Source organism: Saccoglossus kowalevskii, chromosome 3, assembly GCF_978046115.1.
Source record: "Saccoglossus kowalevskii chromosome 3, keSacKowa6.1, whole genome shotgun sequence".
NCBI classification, from domain to species: domain Eukaryota; kingdom Metazoa; phylum Hemichordata; class Enteropneusta; family Harrimaniidae; genus Saccoglossus; species Saccoglossus kowalevskii.
The window spans coordinates 26,046,394-26,065,463 of NC_140643.1; the positions used below are offsets into that span (position 1 = coordinate 26,046,394).

The following is a 19,070-nucleotide window of genomic DNA, read 5'->3' on the forward strand; positions in this document are numbered from 1 at the left end:
TCATTTACAGCTTTTAAACATTACTATTTATTTATTAAACCCAGTCTAAATTATCTATTCTACATATTCGATTTAATATGCCAATAAAAAACACGTATACAATTTATAACACACGCATGTTGCAATTTCAAATATCCCACTCATCGTTTAATAGTCAATTACTTTCCGGCGAACGGTTACATTAAGGTCAAGCTTATGTTTGCATAGACACAAAAAGTTCATTGTCAAGACTTCTGAAATTACCCTCCATAAAATGAATAAAAAAAAAATTTCGGAGGAAGACTCGTAAACAATCGACCCCTACATGTCTCTAGTTATCTAAAGGCACTATCCGTGTTTACGAGACTTTTAACGACTGACTGCGTTGATATCGTATATAATGCAATTTGAGGAGTAATTACCTGACGCACGTCAACGTTAAATTGTATAGCCTTATTTGCAACAAAACACCGAATTTAATGTAATGGTCGGAATTTACTGTCGAATCTGTTATTATTTTGCGTTTAATTTAATAATAGTTATTTTTAAAATGGATTTTGCCGTGTACATTCCAATTTTGGTAAACTAATGTTCAAATTTATTCTTGTGGGTCGTTCTTTAACACGTGTTATTATCAGATTTAACGCGATAACACATTCAAAAAATATCATTATTATGTTCGATCTTCTGTAAATATTAAAACTGAACACCTTATTCGTTACTATTTCAATATATTAAGGTTTACCATATCCGAATCCATGCCTGATTAAATTGCACATGGCTAATCACGTGACGTGGGAGACTTTACCAAACGTCTCGGGTAATTATTACACGCCTTTGTTGCCAGCAAACCCATTACGTATGTGTGCTTCAGAACAGAAGCAATTTATTCCCACGCACGATGCAATTCCCTGTCGAGAACATATTATAGTGTTTGTGTAACATGTACTTTAGTATTTCGAACCGATTAAATTACATGGAACAAGTCAGGTTAATAACGTGTTTGTATTACACATCATTCTTATGTATTTATTCTGCAAATATAACTTTTTAAATGTTTTGAAAAAACAAAAACACGTTCGTTTCTCTTATTTATACAATGCATTTTTAATGATCAACTTTGTTGGCAATATAAGACTATATGAATACTGATAAGCCGTTCAATTTAAAGTTCTTTACAATCAAAAACGGCACATAATCCATTGAGACGGAGTATTCGTGCGAAAATTTCACTACTTCAAAAAGAAGGTGGGAATTTAGTTATGGTATATTTTAAGTAAACTGTAAACACATGGATAACCCCCAATGGCTAGTTGCTTTTGTAATTTATATAATACAATGGATGCTCTGAAAACACGCGAGCACACCGCACAAAGTTGTAGAGTTTGTCAAGATTTTAATCATTTCAACATTGATAGTAGCAAATTTAATACCAAACCCTTAGAGAGGTGTAGTGTATATGATGTATCCATGGTTACGACAGTGACAGCTAACTATTATAATTAATAGGGCTAGTTGACCGGAAGTCATAGGTGATGCCCGTAGTCTAGTGCTCGCTACAGTTTAGCCATTCCACAGTGACATCTACACTTTGCATACATTGGTTGAGATTAGAAGGAAAAGTTACGACCCAATCCATTATTTCGATTTCCGTCTTCGTGATGGACAGAGATGGAATTACGACCACGTGCACGAAACGGAAATCTTCCCTGATTTAAATCTTTCTGTGGTACTAAACATTCAACAATTGATTACATTTTTAGTCCTTCTGATTCAAAATCTAATGTTACACATTGATATGTTGCATGGTGGTAACTCGAATAACTTGTCGGATCATTTTCAACTTTTTTTGTAACTCAACTATTTGCTCTTTCAAGAAATCAATTGGAAAAACTTAGCAGGACAGACATCAAAAGTACATGTAAATGTAAAGTGTCATGTTAGTAAATCTAAATCTCCGGAAGAGTTAGAAAATTCATTACACAGCATTGTTGATTTTCGCCGTGTGACGTCAGTTTGTACAATACCAAAATCCAGTTGGAAGGCGCACTACAAACCATATTGGAAAAATATTGCTCATTTGCATAAACGAATGTACAATCTGCTACAAGAATGGACTACATTAACAAGATGCTACTAAACATTAGTAATAAATGACATGTCACCTTGTTATATATCAAACCAAAAATATAAATCAGAATCATTCGGCAAACGTTCTTTCTCATGTGCTGCACCATGGCTTTGGAACACATTACCACTTGAACTACGCAAGTCGCCAACATTGAACAGTTTCAAGAATCAACTTAAGACCCATCTTTTTAGGAAAGCCTTTAACAAGCAAGTCATCTCTATATACAGCGCCATTGAACATTATCTTGTTTTGGATACTGGCGCTTTATAAATTACGTATTATTATTATTATATTATTATTACATTTGATTTGACCTAGCGAATACAAAAACGCTGAGTGGTTATTCAGATGTGAGATGAAGACACAGAAAAGTACATACATTTTGGTATGTGGTTGGAGAAAGGAATGTCAATCTGTCTAAACATGGACAATAATATTGTGTCAGATCAACAGGAAGTAGCGGAATGTTTTGCAGATCATTTTGAGGTTATCAATGTTCCCACTCGTTCAATACAACGTTTGAAAATAACATGACAGTTCATACTGTGTTGCATCTAGATAACATTTTGAACTCACCTATATATCTATCAGATACTGTAACAGCTATTGGTATGGGATGGCTTAACATATGAACACCTTTATTATGACGGTGATGAACTTGTATACTATCTAACACAACTCGTCTATGACATTCTAAGAATATATAATGATAATGTAACGACAAATCTGGCGTAAATAATTATCGAAAAATAACATAACTACCTGCTAGTGAGGAAATATTCTGAATATATCTTGGCTGACCAAAATCAAATACGTTTCAACTTGTGTGGTATTCGGCACTCAATACAAGAGGGATATCAACACTCCCAAAGTAGCGTTAATACTTTTTTTGCAAGAAACGATATGTTATTATTTCGAGGTCTGGAACACATTAAAGTATACCTAAGTATGTCTGCGTTGTCTGCATGATTGTGAACTGTAAGTCAATTTAAGTAATACCGAATAGAGAAAATTCAACGGTATGTGGCATATTTTCTATAGTCTCTACCCACAAGAAACTTAGCGATATCGCCCTTGGATTATTTGACTGGTTTCCATTAATGTGCCATTTGATCTTGGGATAGGCTATTGCGTACAGACGAATCACTAGTATCCAAGTTGACTACTGTATTTTTAACACGCTTCCATCTAATTCAACTAAAGTAAACAATATTTATCCGTAACTATCACGAACTACATTGGAAAAGGCGATTGAGTGCTCATCAAGACATTGGTTTTGTAAAACACCTCCACGTTGACCTTTATTACACTACAGAAACATTGGATATAGTACATAATTTCAATATATAGCAGGAGTATTAGAATAAGTTGGTTGTGTATTTCCTTGATTACTTGTTCATTAAATCAATCTCACATACATCTCATAACTGCCTAGGGTGAGATCAGTTTACAGTAGAACTCACTTCGGAGTAGGCCATCCATTTACATCACGCTTCTCCAGTTTGTTACTGTGTCAAAGAAATTGTAAATTTTATGAATCATAAAAAAAATGGATAGCGTTTGTCGCGATTACGTGTTACTGAAAATGGAAATGAGGTAACCATGACGCGCCATTCAGCGCGTGAATAGGGTAAATGTACTACATGCTCAGATGATAACGACAATTTCAAACTACCACTGCGTTACTTTGCTGTGCCTTTCGATGATTTATTGTAAATCGCAAATTTGTTTGTATATCGCCTCCATTACCAAACTCTTGCTAAATGTTATTGGAATTAAATCTTAGGCGTACGTGTATTGTGGTAACATATTCATTCTTTGTCTTATGAGGTTATAGTTGAGATGCACCATGGGACAATACAATGTAAATAGGGGTTTGATAGTACAACTATCCTAGTATTCCTAGTACTTCTGTTTCTTTTCAACCCATGTTTGAATATTATTAGATTAGGTAGATCGCCCATCATTACATAGAAAAAGTCAAATCTTTTCAATCATTTTTTTTAGATTTGACGGGTTTCGCTAGCTTAGATCCACCAACAGCCGACGTGGGGTACCAGGCCAGTGACGCTATTGTATTTCAGTTTGACATCAATGTTAATTTTACCCAGTCAGTGAAGACGACGGCTTTGTCGTTTTTCGAGACTACAAATAGCTTCAAGATCAAGGTAATTTAACAATTAACGATTCTCGGCAATTCTCCTGTTTATTTTCTGTGCATTGTTTTGTCGCATGTTTGTGAGATCTGACTCATGTTTTGTCAGCTATATAGGATTACAATAACGTTATCGTTGCATTGCATTATGGGATAAATGGACAAGAAAATCCCACAGCAGTCAATTTAATTTGCAATAATCATGTCGCAACTCTGTTTAGGTGGGTGATATATACACTACTGCAAAGATTATCAAAGATTATCTTAATCATTGTCATTGTCACATCGCCATATGACCTCAGTTTGAATTATGTTCAATGTATGTCGGGGTAAAAATGAAATTGCTAATAATTAAATTTGACTACATAATACCAACATCCAATTTGCGTCTGGGGACAGTGTACTTTCCGCGTATTCATCTATATTCCTTTGTCTTTTCAAATCAAATAACGAATTTATGATAGACGATGTAATCACATCATAAAATGCAATATGCATTCCACTCTGATGAATTAAAATAATATCATTTGTTTACAAATTTACATTTGTTATTTAATATTGAGAAATTATATATCGCAATCGTCACATACTCTTCGAATGATGTACATTGCATACTTTGTTCGCTAGGTACCACGCATTGACGGCTGGCCTAAACAAAACATTATAAGTTATTGTATTAATACAATTGAAATTACCATATAATCATGGGTGTTGATACATTAGTACAAGGCAATAGAAGTTGAAATGTGTCACAGCGTTAGAACATTTAGTGAACAAACGTAGTTTTAGTACCTATGATACCATTATGATATAAATTGAACTAAATTATCTCGTTAGTAAGATTCAAATTATGCATCACTGTGCTCGAGGTATGCTTCGAGGTACATAAAGGTTCTATTATCTTTCTGGCTCTGAAGTTTCATCATGTATCGCAATAATTGTCGGAAATCTGATTGTTTTGTGTTTCTGGGACGAGTACTTCACAAATTATCATCAATGAGTTCAATTGGAGTTTCAATGTTGGCATGGTTATTAGAATAGCAGCTACCCATCTTTAAGCATTGTCAACAATCGTAATTTGATATTATCGGCTACAGATTTTCTAACACTTTCTCATAACCATGTTTAATAGCAAAATCACAAAATGTTTACGCAATTTACTTGCAATCGCATTTGAAATGATAATTCTATTATTAGCGGGATTGATTTACCATTAAGCTGCCAATTATATGAAATCGCTAGAGGTAAAGATCAAGTTTATCGAACAGTTTAAATACCTTGTTCTGTGTCATATTTTAACGTAATATTTTTACCATTATTATTATTATGAAGTTTCATTTTGTTTTATTTCTGACATGTTTTGCACCACACTGTTTGTTCGATGTCAAAACAACTTTATTACGCATGTACGCTGATTGTTGTGGTACATGTTACAACAATCAATAAACACAAACTAATGCATTTTCATCGAACAAATATTATTTTGTCAATATTTTAGTTTACGATAAATTATAATCCAATATTTTTATCAATATTCAAATAAACAAATACGTATTTGATTGTAGATCACTCTGTTGTCATGGACGTATGCAGAGCTGATAGGCGATGTTTGGCTGGATACGACGGCGCCATCTACGGTAAGGAAATGCGATATTGCTATTCAGGCCAATAGCGGGCAGTATTCGTGTTAGCTTTTGAGTTTGAACAACACCACAGCAAAAATTTTGTCAAGTAGCTACTGTACCTATCATTCTTACACTGTTTGTCCCGGAAATACAGTACACTTTTCTGAAATAGTTTGCTTGTTCATTTACACTTACAAACAAAACTGTATTCATATGATTGCAGATAACCGAAATTACGTCGGGTCTGTGGGAAAATAAAATAAATTTAGCAGATCAAGCCACTGACTGTAGAATATACGGCGAATTATCTACAGTAATATTAGGTAAAACATTCATTATTATTATTCTAACACCCACGTGGAGCTGGCGTACAACAATAACATTATCATGGTGAAGAAATATTTATATATGAAACACGACCCCTATCGTTATCGCTATCCATTGTATACCTAACGCATAATCGTCGTTGTTGATATTGCTGTTGTTGGTGTTTTCAAACAGAGAATGACATTTGTAATGAAAACTGTGGAGCCTTCAGTAACGACGGTAACTGTGATGATGGAGGTCCAAACGCCGTTTCGACTTCCTGTGATTATGGAGATGATTGTACGGACTGTGGTGTAAGAAGTAAGTTCAAAAGAGTTTTATTATTTTCAAAACAAAAATGCCTGCATGTCCCGACATTGATTGTCATTGTTGCAAGTGACAAAAAAAAAATATTATTTCGGTATATCACTATTCACACATTGTATTGTTGTTGTTCTTTACAGACAGCGTAGCACCGGGACAGGAACTGACTATGTCAATCAAAATATCATATAGACCAACCATAATGTCACCTCTGTCTACGCTTGCGCAGTACGACTCGGATCCTGTTAAAATTCAAATGATTCACTTCGATTTCTCTCCACCGGTAGTTACCGTAAGCGGCGCACCAAACTCTTCCTTTGTCGCCATTGGCAATAGAGCAGTCTTTGATTTCAGTGTGAGTTTACCGATGGCGTCTCTACAGCCATGGTACATCGAAATGCTGTCTCCCTCTATCGACGGAAGAGTAACACTCACCATCGCAGACATTAACTTGATTTCCATCGGAGCAAACGTACCCTGTCCACCTGATAATTTGATAAATGACGTCACCGTGTGCAGTAACGTTGCTGATTTCATAACTTATCACTCGACGGGACCAGGGATGGAGATAAATCGCGCCCTCATTAATTTCACAGAATACATGTTTATCAGTGCGGGCGCTGTCTCCGACATTGAGAACACGCTCGTTTTCGAGGTGAAAATCCGTCTGGAAGACCATCCTTCAATGGAGAACGGTTCCAAGTATTGGTTTCAAGTTGGTGGTTTCATAGAAAATTCACTCATACTGACTTCCCAAGTACCATTTTATGCTTTGTTGAACGAGGATAGACAACCCAATCTCATCTGTAATACAAGTGTTATAAATGAAAATGGTGTATATTACAGAGGGTGAGTAATTAATTTGAATTGGTGTGTGATGTAGATGATAAGTGAAAGATACATATGTACGTATATCTGGTTTTAAAAGAGTGCTTTTATATTGTAACTAGTGAATACAGTGTACAATACGGATTTATGTGGTCTGTAATTGAGGTGTTATAAACGAAAGTATGCTCAATGATTGAAAATAAGTATGGGCCCAGTCAACTCTTATCAGTGAGATATTTTCTAAATATATGGTCTATAATATAGGTGAAATGGGAAAGGGAAATGTATATTATGTGTGGTAAGTGCGATATAGAGACGTATCTGGTATGTAAAACAGGGTTGAAAGTATCTCATTTTTCTCATAGTATATAACGTGTTGAATTAGTAGTGATTGTTGAAACGTGACACTCAAATAACCCCACTTAAATATCAGTATACGCTTTATTTTGAAAGTTCTTTTCTTTCTCAGAGACAACGTCAGTGCTCAGATTATATTACACCATCAAACCGACTCAGATGCCTACGCACATGACGTCACAATCAGCGTCATCAGCACCCCGTACGTTAAATACAGCGATTGTACATGGAATAACGAAACAATCGAGACGGGGCCATCACTTATTAGTCAGAATGGATATATAACTCACATTAAGGTGATACACTGTTTCTAATCACATTTAAGTCATTAGAGACTTGAGACTAGCATCTTAAAGGAGGGCTTCAAACGCCACAGTCGTCGCGCTACGTCGACTTGTTCGATATGGATCCTAATCAACACGTACAACCTGTGTACAGTTTACTGTTTCCTGGAACTCTGATCGCGAGCTGTGTGGCGAATGTAGTGATTTGACTGTTGTCTCAGTGTAACAGAAACAACACTGGTTGAAACCAACTACTTTTATGTAATGGGCATCGATGTATTTTTACGTAACCAAAATGTTTAAAATTAAATATTTGTTTTTTCATTTAGTTTGACAGTGTTACCTTCATCGAACAAGTGGAACTTCAACTTACCTTTAATATCGACCCGGATGAACTACAGAATGGCGGTGTCTATATTTTTATCGGTGTTGTTGATATATTATATAAGAGTACACGGACGTCAACGAATACGCTGTCGATGGGTGGTGGCTTTATACAAGTAACGTACCAGGTTCCAGGTATTTTAACAATAATGTTGACAATATACATGACACAAAAATGCCGGTAACAGGGCACGGTGTTTGTCTAACGAAACAATGACATAAGTCGTCGATTTTGATTCACAAACAACATGAAGTACACAAACAACATCAATTCACAAGAAATTCACAGGTATTTTAAAATATAAATCTACGATGTGATAGAACCTGTTGTATTGAACAATCAGAAACATGACCATTGTTTCAATTTAAGACGAAAATATGACGAAAACTGATACACAATAATAATTCTAATATTGGTAATTGTGGATGTATTTGCAACCAAAAACGAAAATGATTTTTGATGCGAGAAAAAAATCACAAAGGCAATTTCCACAATTAGTCTAGGATCATTTGTAATTTCGTGTATTTTTTTTGGTAAAAGCAAAAAGTTACTTGATTTTAAAAGAAGATATCATAAGCTTTAATAAAAATTAGGGTCTGAAATCCAAGATGGCGTCCAAAATGGCCGCCGTTTAGCAATAATTGAATATATTGACTCGTACACATGTTATAACTCAAACAAAGTGTCTAGATATAGGTTTTTGGACACAAGGAAAGCAATGCAATATTCAAATTTAGGCTAAAATTATGATTTACATGCCTATGGTCAAGATGGCTTCCATTCTGAATTCTATTGAATTGAACACCGTAATCTATACAATGATATTGGAAATAAATGTACAAACAAAATAGCTGTTTGATTAAACTAATGTATTGCATGATAAAGTCAAAAAACAAATCTACAAAATTATTTTAAAACAACGTTAGTTATTGTTCAGTTATTGTATTAATCACAAAATGTCACAAAGTCACATATACAACAGCATAAGTGTGAATTTAGAAATATACATCAATCGTCTTCACACTCATCATTTATCCCTGGTTGACTTGTTTTGTTGTTGCAAGTGAATGCCCAACATCCACATACTTCTGTACAGGGGATATTGTTTTTGCGACAACTACACCTTCCTTCACATCCACGTTTGCATCCGCACTTTATTAGGTGCAGTACTGCCTGAGGAGCTGGTGGATTCATACATCGAACAGGAGAGAAGTTTCTTGAACCTGCGTCAAGTGTCCAACCAAATGCAGTAGGTGCTGGGAGGCTTGGGTGATTTTTATTAGCTTTCTTCCAAATCATGGCTATGTAGTGTGCGCGACGAATATGCAATTCCAGTGAACCTGAAGTTGGTGGAAGGTTTTCTCCTTCGGCTGCACGATTTGAGTAGAGGAACCAGCGAAGCTCATTTACTTTTGTGTGGATTTTTGATCGATACAGCACACAAACAAAGCGTTCTAGCTGGGAGCATGCATCAGGGGAAAGATTATTGTCATTTCCTAGCATTGATAATGATTCCAAGATTTGATCTTCACAAGACATGAATGCCTTGAAGTAACCTGCTGTTCACTTTTGTATGAACTCACGAAATGCTGTGCCAGCACAGATACACTTTGGTTCATGGACTCTGCACTGATGGTAGTTTTAACTTCATGCAAGCCTTGGATAGCATGTTTGCAGAATAGTTGGAGCAAAGCAGGTGGTTCATAATTATCTAATGTTCCTTGAAATTTCCACGGAGTTGCAGTTGCAATGTGTCTCCTTAGAATTTTAGCTGCTTTCATAAGGACCTTCACATCTTCTCTTAGGTTATTCGGGTCATTATCAAGAGCACTGGCTAACAGGGTTTCCTTGGACTTTGTAGAAAGTACTTGTTCTGGTTTGGTTTTGTCTGGAGGTCTGGTGAAATGCACATCAGGGATATTGTCCAAAATTAGTTGCTTTAGGTATGGTTTGTATCTTGGATGATCAGGCAAAGAAAACCTGTTTGCATCTAGCAAAAGCACATATGATTTTTCAATGTCATTCATATTCAAAACAGATTCACGAGTTGTGTTGTTAATTTCCGTTTCTACCATGTCGAGCATCTCAAGATGGGACACTAACTGTGCAAACTGGATAGGATGTTTTGATAGTTGCCTGTTAGCCTTTTCTATGTCTCTCTTTGCATGGCTTAAGCACTTCATGTCCTCTGCAACTGCTGTTAAAAGATCAGATGATGCAACAACATTGCTCATTCTGACTTTCAACTGTTCATTTGCTGTCTGATGACCAATTGCCTTGAGCTGAGCTCCCATGTTTTCAGTTGAGACATCATGCAATTTGTATGATTTGTCTTCTTGGCAAATAACACACATCCCCTTGTCAAAAGTGCTACTCCTGGTACATGTAGGTTGTGACTTGGAAGTACATGTAGGTGTAGATTTTGATGGTCGTCCTCTTTTCTTTTGTTTTATTACGGCACTTGCATTTCCTGTTGATTGTCCTTTCTCATATCTGATTTTTGCTCGTTTAATGTATGTTTTATTTGTGAGATCCTTGTAACAAGTCTTGTGGTACGAAACACTTTTCTGTAGCAGATCATCAACAGACAAACCACTTAAGCGATCCTTTAATGCAGAGAACTCTGTTTCCTCGTATGAGCATCGAACATCAGTTGTATTAATTAGTTTTTCTACTGAGGACAAAGAAGGATGAAGCACATAGTTTGTATAATCTGTTTGTCTGCTGCTCACTTGAGAAATGAAGCAAAGTTTAAAATCCACAGTTTTTTTACCTCTTTTTAGATGAAAATTCTGCCATGTTGGTTAATTATGGATTCTAAGCTACATTGTGTTTCCTGTGGGCACTTTTTTCCTGCAAATACAATGAAATGTATATATAAAACAACCTTATATATCTAATATGGAACAACTGCGTCCAGCAACTGCATTTAAGGTAGTTTGCCACCATTTGAATTTAATGTCAGATTTCCATAATATTTCATACAGTACTTATGAATTCATAAAGAAAATTTATGGTCACTGTATTACTTTCACGACAACATTAGGACAAAATTCATGAAAATTAAACTTTTTACCATTGGGTCCTATGGGAATAATATTTCATCATATCTCAAGATTTGCATGGTGACATAGGATGAAAAAATCATATATAATAACCTTGGGTATACGAATTATTGTCATGAAATATTAAAACAATTTCTAGATTCAAAATATTTTTTATCAAATAATGCTTTACAATGGTTTCCTATGGAGATATTTTTAAAATGGAATTTTTTTTATATTTTATGTAGTTTATCTTTGAAAACATTTCTTCTCTGAACTAAAAAAAAGTTGATCATTAGTGCCATAATGAATAATTATATATCAATTTGGAAATAAAATATTGTGATGAGATTTTGACCGCTAGAAATGGTAGCAAACTACCTTAAACATTGATTTTCAGGACGCCATATTTAATTTTAGATGGTAGGTCTGGCTGAAACTTCACAAAATATAAGATTAGTAGTTATAGGGAAGTTGACATCCATGTGGGAATCTCTACCTGCTCTTTTACAAGAAATAGATGGTGAAAAACATATTAGAATCAGATTTAGCTCGCCCATAATGTCCAATTTACCCCCTTTTTGTAGTGTGGAAGCCATCTTGGATTTCAGGGTGTCAGAAAGAGAGAAAAAAATGACACCCTATTTTTTTCTTATGTCTATATAATATTCTAACAGAATCGGGTGAGATTTTGCTTTTACCAAAATTAATACACGAATGTTTAGTTCATGACAAATGAGCCTACACTAAATGTGCTACAATATTGAATCGTATAATTCAAGCGCAGTTTCAAATATTCCAAAAAAATCATTTGTCACGATAAGAAATAAATTGACTCTACCCTCTCTGATTTCTTAAGATTGTACATCAAGCCAACTACAACATGGAACGTCCTGTTATTCTCAGTCAGGCACAGGCGTTGCATGGCAACAGGCCGTCTCCCAATGCTCCACTGAGGGCGGAAGTCTAGTCATTATCAACGACGCTGCAGAGAACAGCTTTATATTCAACAATTACGTCACTGACCCGAATAAAGAATTTTGGATCGGAAGCAACGACTTAATAACTGAGGATATATTCCAATGGCACGATGAGACGTACCTATCTTACAGTAACTGGGCCGCAGGAGAGCCATCAGACGGGTATCACTGTGCTGTTATCGGCGGTAGCTATAGCGACAAATGGGGCACGCGCTCATGTCTCGATGCAGTCGATTACATATGCGAAACTAGAGGTACATTTTATGACGGTATCTATAATTGTTGGTCGAAAAGATGACGTAAATTTTTATATGCGGAGTTAACAAGTACATTCGTGCCGCTTTTTTAACATTTATTATTTTCCCGGCATATATTTTACAATCATTTATATAATTGCATGAGTACATTAATGTTATAGGTAACCTACATTGTCTTTCCTTTTTTAGGTGAGCAAGCGCCCACAGTATCATATACGCTAAATGCAGTAGATCCAGTTGAAGGTAAGAATAAACTGCGGACCACAACGTGCATCGTCTTGCTACTCGTCTGTTCATCAATGTTTCGTACTCTTGTAGTTCTGTTAATTGATGCCGATATTCACTTCTTGCTATAGTTACCCGCCCTCCACGTCCGTTTGTAAAACCGTCCACCGAATGGAACATTGCATGTACTGGTTTGATGTTCATGTTCAAATATGGAGTTAATGACCTTTAAACAAATGTTGTCAATCTTGCAGCAATCCTCCTTCCGCTAGATTAGTTACGACAGAAATTCGATTTATATTAACAGTTTCTCGCTGTTAGAGAGGTTGCCGCTGGCTTTCCTCGAAAAACACGATCATTTTACAAACACGAAATGAAATAATACGTTCATATTTCAGACTACAATGCAAGACAGTTTTTGGATGATGTGAATGGACAGTGGTCTATAACATGCGACGACATTGTACCCAGGTACTTACATCCAATATTACGTTTGTGAAAATTATAGGTATTGGTGATTACTACTTGTTGTAACGATCAGAAGCGGACTTGGACGTGTGTCACACGAGCGGGGAGGGGGGAAAACACTGTGACCATAAAGCTAACATTCCAATGATCTATATATACATACATACATTATAAGTATACATTTAGTATGGACATATACACACTCTCCGACCTAGTGCTCGTTTTGTAAAGTATATTGAGTATATGGTTCGTTCACAGCATTTAATGTATAAAAAAATACTTGTGAATTCCAACCAAATGAAGCCGTGAATGCTTGACTATAAAAAGGCGTACGAAGATTCGTTTTCTGTAAAACCCATAAATCCGGGTCTACATGAAGTACTATAAACTCCGTGAACATATTCCAATGAGAAAAAAGAAATCAACTACAAGCAGAACTATAATAAACATAAACACTCAATCTCAAGACTGGAATTACACTTATTGTGTACGTAGATATTAGCTCACGTTTTAATAATAAATAAATAACTTATTTGATCTACATTATCATTAGACAGGGAGGAAGTGCTTGTTCAAGGCTCAACGTGGATGGTAGAATGTCAGGTAAGTTAACTCGTAAAAATAAACGACCCTGTGTTGTAGTCAACATGTCATTTTCTACATACCAAGTTGTATGCTATCCAATTACATGGCTTTGAACCGGAGAAGGGGATAGTTCATTTAATTTTACTTTCATAATAGTGTTTGTAACTAAAATTAACTTTTCGAGACTGTTGGAAATTATGTTCACTTCAGATGTTGTTCGATCTTCATTAGTTAACGTATACAGCACATGTACAGTTTACAGTGTAATTCTAAACTCGTTTATTCTAGCAATAACTCCTGGTGCGGTGAACGTTATTGGGTGGAATAGTAGTGAATATTATGGGATATCACACAACACAAATGCATACTTGATCAGCAATGACGATGGAAACTCCTGGTACAGCATTCGCAAAGAATTGTGGGATACTGCAAGCGCTGACGTAGATATGGTCGTCTACTCAGTCGTGCCAACAGGTTTGTAACACTTAGCTATAATGTTTTGACAAGATATTACGCACATCCACACTGGTGTAGGTAACCAGATAACAAGTGGCTTGTAGAATCTATGTGGCATTTCTCTTTCAATATTCATAATATGCAAAACATAACACACACTATGGGTTGTCATTAACAGTCGTGTGGCATGGCGATTTAAATTCTGCGCACGGTAAAAAATAACCATAATCTTGCGCCCTTTAGTCGACCACAATGAGATATTGCTAAAATAACAGCAAGGAGTTAGGAAATTGGAGCGCCACATAGATTCTCGCCTATATGTGTGCACAAAACACACAAATATTCACCTTTCTAAGGTGTATGAGAAATAAAATACGTGTCCTCGAATCGACAGTTGCTAATGTAGACACAGGGTAATTCACCTTTGCAATAGCTTAAATACATTTTACAAACACGTGATTAAAGTCAATCTCATACATGTCGCAAACAAAAATTTTGGTTGATTGTAGAGAGGCGTGTTTATGACGTAGCCAGGAGACCTTTTACGGAAAACAACAATTTAATAAATATAACGGGGCTGTCATATTAGCAACATGATATAGCGGTAAATAAACGACAAACGTGCACAATGAACCATAGTTCGTTTAAAAGTCTCCCTTTGTTAATAATTAAATACGTACATTTCATTATTAGACGTTGGCTTTATTGACAAAAGCCGAGTAAATCGATTCTTATATATGTCACGTGATTAATTCATTGAGTTGAATATTATCGCTCGGTGTGACTGAATTGAACTTACTCCCGACTTTCCAATTGGTTTCTTATGCGGATGCGTGTTTTAATTTCAGCTAACCATGACAACAGTGCTGTGATTATGAATGGTACGAAGACCGCTATTTGGCAATGCTCGACCTGTTAAGAAGAAAGACGATATTACACGTGTCTTGTCACTGTATTGTATCGACGTCGAGCCAATCACGCATGCGTTGTTCTCTAATATAACCACATGTCAAGTGTACTACCAATGAAACTCAAATTACAGTGGATAAACATGAGTTGTTATGTAATGTTTATTTGCTTGGAGTAGAGAGGAATTTCTATGACAAGCGTATAATGTGGACGTCTATAAACATGCTCTTTCTTCCCATCCACTCAGCGATGCACGATTACTCTATTACTTGTGTATTAGGTATAACAGTTTCTTTACTTCCCCATGGAAGTACAGAATTTTTACTCAGTTTGTACTTAGTAAACTTCCTAATAATTGCACAAATTCAGTTGTAAAAAATGAACTATAACATGGTCGTATCATTCTTTTGAAATTAATTAAAAATGCATATATTATTTTCTGGTTTGTGTTAATTCAAATGTCTATCAGTATCATGAAAATCGTTCTACGCCCTGGCACGCACGTGATATGTGGTTAAGCGATTAAACTGGTCTCTGTTATCTGACATCATGTGACCATGTGTTTTGTCGGTGGACGGACGTTTCGGCTACGGATGTTTCGGCCAGGGCGGACGTTTCGGCCCGTGGCTCTCTTCTATAAAATAAACGATCTCCAGTACTCTGTGAGTATGTGAAATTAGCGTTACAAGTAATGTTGCCGACATTAGTGAAGCCATACAGGAATATCTCCCAATCTCATCTAGCAAACAGAGGTGGTAACATAAAAAACACTTTTATTGTTCTTTCTCGTGAAATTCACACCTATCGTTATAAGTGTTGAAATCCATTATTTCATAACAATAAGTGACGGTATAAGTTATTTGTTGATTTATATTTGTTCACAGAAATATTTAATACATAGTCTATTACGTGATGTCGGCATAGAGTTGTTTACAGAAACATTTAATACATAGTCTATGATGTCGGCATAGAGTTGTTTACAGAAACATTTAATACATAGTCTATTACGTGATGTCGGCATAGAGTTGTTTACAGAAATATTTAATACATAGTCTATTACGTGATGTCGGCATAGAGTTGTTTACAGAAATATTTAATACATACTCTATGATGTCGGCATAGAGTTGTTTACAGAAACATTTAATACATAGTCTATTACGTGATGTCGGCATAGAGTTGTTTACAGAAATATTTAATACATAGTCTATTACGTGATGTCGGCATAGAGTTGTTTACAGAAATATTTAATACATAGTCTATGATGTCGGCATAGAGTTGTTCACAGAAATATTTAATACATAGTCTATGATGTCGGCATAGAGTTGTTCACAGAAATATTTAATACATAGTCTATGATGTCGGCATAGAGTTGTTCACAGAAATATTTAATACATAGTCTATTACGTGATGTCGGCATAGAGTTGTTCACAGAAATATTTAATACATACTCTATGATGTCGGCATAGAGTTGTTTACAGAAATATTTAATACATAGTCTATTACGTGATGTCGGCATAGAGTTGTTTACAGAAATATTAATATATAGTTGCTTAAGCATATAGTGTTAACTGCTTAAGCTATTCTACAAACGAGAAATGCAGATCTACTGTACAGCTAATATTAAAGGTGCCAGGTGACACGTGAGTAAACGAACACACATTCGCAGAAAGACAAGAATGCTATTACATGCAACTACACGAATAGTAGAAGAAGCAAACGTAAAAAAATCGTTGATTGCAAAACATATTCCCTTTCATTTAGAATAGTTTCACTCCGTGGCTAAGATCATCTTACCATCGAACTCTACTTAGGCCGAAACGTCCGGAGCCGAAACGTAAGGGGCCGAATCGTCCGGCATTAGTTTTGTCTCACATCAAGTGTTCTCTTTGATTTGACGTGTGACGTCATCTTTAAGTTCAATAAGAGTCTTTGTACCCGAGTGTTTCGCCAAACTCACGCACTATACAAAATACAAACATAAAACCAATTGCCACACATGAAAATATGAAGAGGTGGGAAAGTGTATGTCAGGTTGTTTTGTTGTAACGAAAACATACAAAAGGTATTCAACTTTGACAACAATGCGTGTCAAGTCACTAAACATACAAGATTACACTGCAACGAGATTACAGTAAAGTTGAGGGACTGTGCCTAAACCCAACATCATAGCTGTGGCCTGTTTGGGTTATATGAGATTGCTTACTCTCCAATTTGAATCTATATTATTCTCCAATTTCCTATATGTCTGCTTATATACCCGTGTCATCAACGTAGCAAACAACCAAGCATTGGTACTATCTCAGCGCAGTTTAAAGTAAATGGTTGTCCAAATCCATGTTTCATGACGGTTTATGTGTGGAGCAGATTGTACAACTAGAAATTGTAGTATGTTGAAGGTTAAATCTAAACGTTGTGTCTCCAAATCATTTTCTGAAAAGTTAGCTTGGAAACGTAACAGGACGAATAAATTTAGGTATTACCCCGTAAATTCGTTTATTGGAAACGTCAGATCTAACAGTTCGAATCGCCAAAAAAAAAAAAAAACGTCATAACTCGTTGTGGTCATAGTATTAATTTTAATCATATCAAATCTGAAATAAATCGGCACAGCTACCTACGGGTAAAGTTTTCGAAGTGACCTTTCATACGAGTTGTCACAAATGGTCACAAAATGCACAAAACTAATTAAAAGCACGTTTAACTAACTTATTAACTTGTGTATTGTACTCAAATACTTAATATGCACATAATTCAAGGTCACAATCAAGACATATTTTGTATTGTAAGCAAGCATGAAATACGGTTATTGACAATTCATTCTACCATGCAAAAAAGCATACATTCACGTTCATGTTATTGATACAGTTTGATGTATGTTTAATTGCAATTTTGAAAAAGTCAATAAAATGCAATAACCCATTGTTCTAAACATGTTTGCACATCATATGAATCAAAAGAATTCGATGTGTGCGGTTCATATCAGTGCTAAAACGAGCTAGATGGATGTTTAAGTAAACACACTTTCTACGGATATTAGAATGAATGAACATATTGGTTTCTGTGAAATTAAATGTATTGTGTTCTTTGAGAGAGTATATCCATACATTTAAGGGGTGTACCCCGATGTGTACCAGCGACGAAATCAACGCACCGGTGTAATCTGTATTTGTACGGCAAAGAATTTATTATCTGCTAGTACTTCACGGCTGATCGTGGTGGAAACTCGACACTAGGAGAACACGGAAAATGTACAAACTGACCGTTTCGTGGTGTACGTGTTTTATTGTGTGTACGATAGTGACGAATTTATCGAGTGTTACAGGAGACGATCGTAAGTAAAATATTAACATTCATTTAATCAAACACTAACACAGATATCTATTGACACATATTTGCATACAATCTTGTACGATGAAATACCCGGCTTTCACGGTAACACGGCATTTGCAATTTTACACTTTCCCATGATATTTTATGTTTCTTGTTGGAACAGGTTTATTGAGGTTTTGCGTCTCCAACCGGTTTTAAAGTGACGGACTGACATGGTCGCCTTGAGTTTTCGGTTACCACAATAACATACGCCACACTATAATTGAGGCAACCACTCATCCCAGTATTTCACTGCACTCGAGAAATCGTACACACTAAGTATATATCAAACAGCGTTGTAAAAACTTGATGTATCAACATAATCTAGCCGCCGTGTTTACATCCTATGACTTGTTACCGTTCTAACTAAATCACAACATTTGCAGGAACGTTAGCTTTATAC

At 35.7% G+C, this 19,070-nt stretch overlaps 1 protein-coding gene across 1 annotated transcript in view; it reads left to right on the forward strand.

Annotated features, from left to right (window-relative positions):
- The window catches only part of LOC102803115 (uncharacterized), a 32,467-nt gene that overhangs the window by 3,383 nt on the left and 10,014 nt on the right, over window positions 1-19,070 (forward strand). Inside the window, exons 2-13 of the mRNA XM_085497411.1 lie at window positions 4,118-4,278; window positions 5,831-5,902; window positions 6,114-6,213; window positions 6,392-6,517; window positions 6,661-7,369; window positions 7,818-8,001; window positions 8,319-8,508; window positions 12,278-12,652; window positions 12,845-12,898; window positions 13,279-13,351; window positions 13,902-13,951; window positions 14,222-14,407. Of these exons, the coding sequence (XP_085353537.1) occupies window positions 4,118-4,278; window positions 5,831-5,902; window positions 6,114-6,213; window positions 6,392-6,517; window positions 6,661-7,369; window positions 7,818-8,001; window positions 8,319-8,508; window positions 12,278-12,652; window positions 12,845-12,898; window positions 13,279-13,351; window positions 13,902-13,951; window positions 14,222-14,407 (2,280 nt within the window). The remainder of the gene's footprint in view (window positions 1-4,117; window positions 4,279-5,830; window positions 5,903-6,113; window positions 6,214-6,391; window positions 6,518-6,660; window positions 7,370-7,817; window positions 8,002-8,318; window positions 8,509-12,277; window positions 12,653-12,844; window positions 12,899-13,278; window positions 13,352-13,901; window positions 13,952-14,221; window positions 14,408-19,070) is intronic.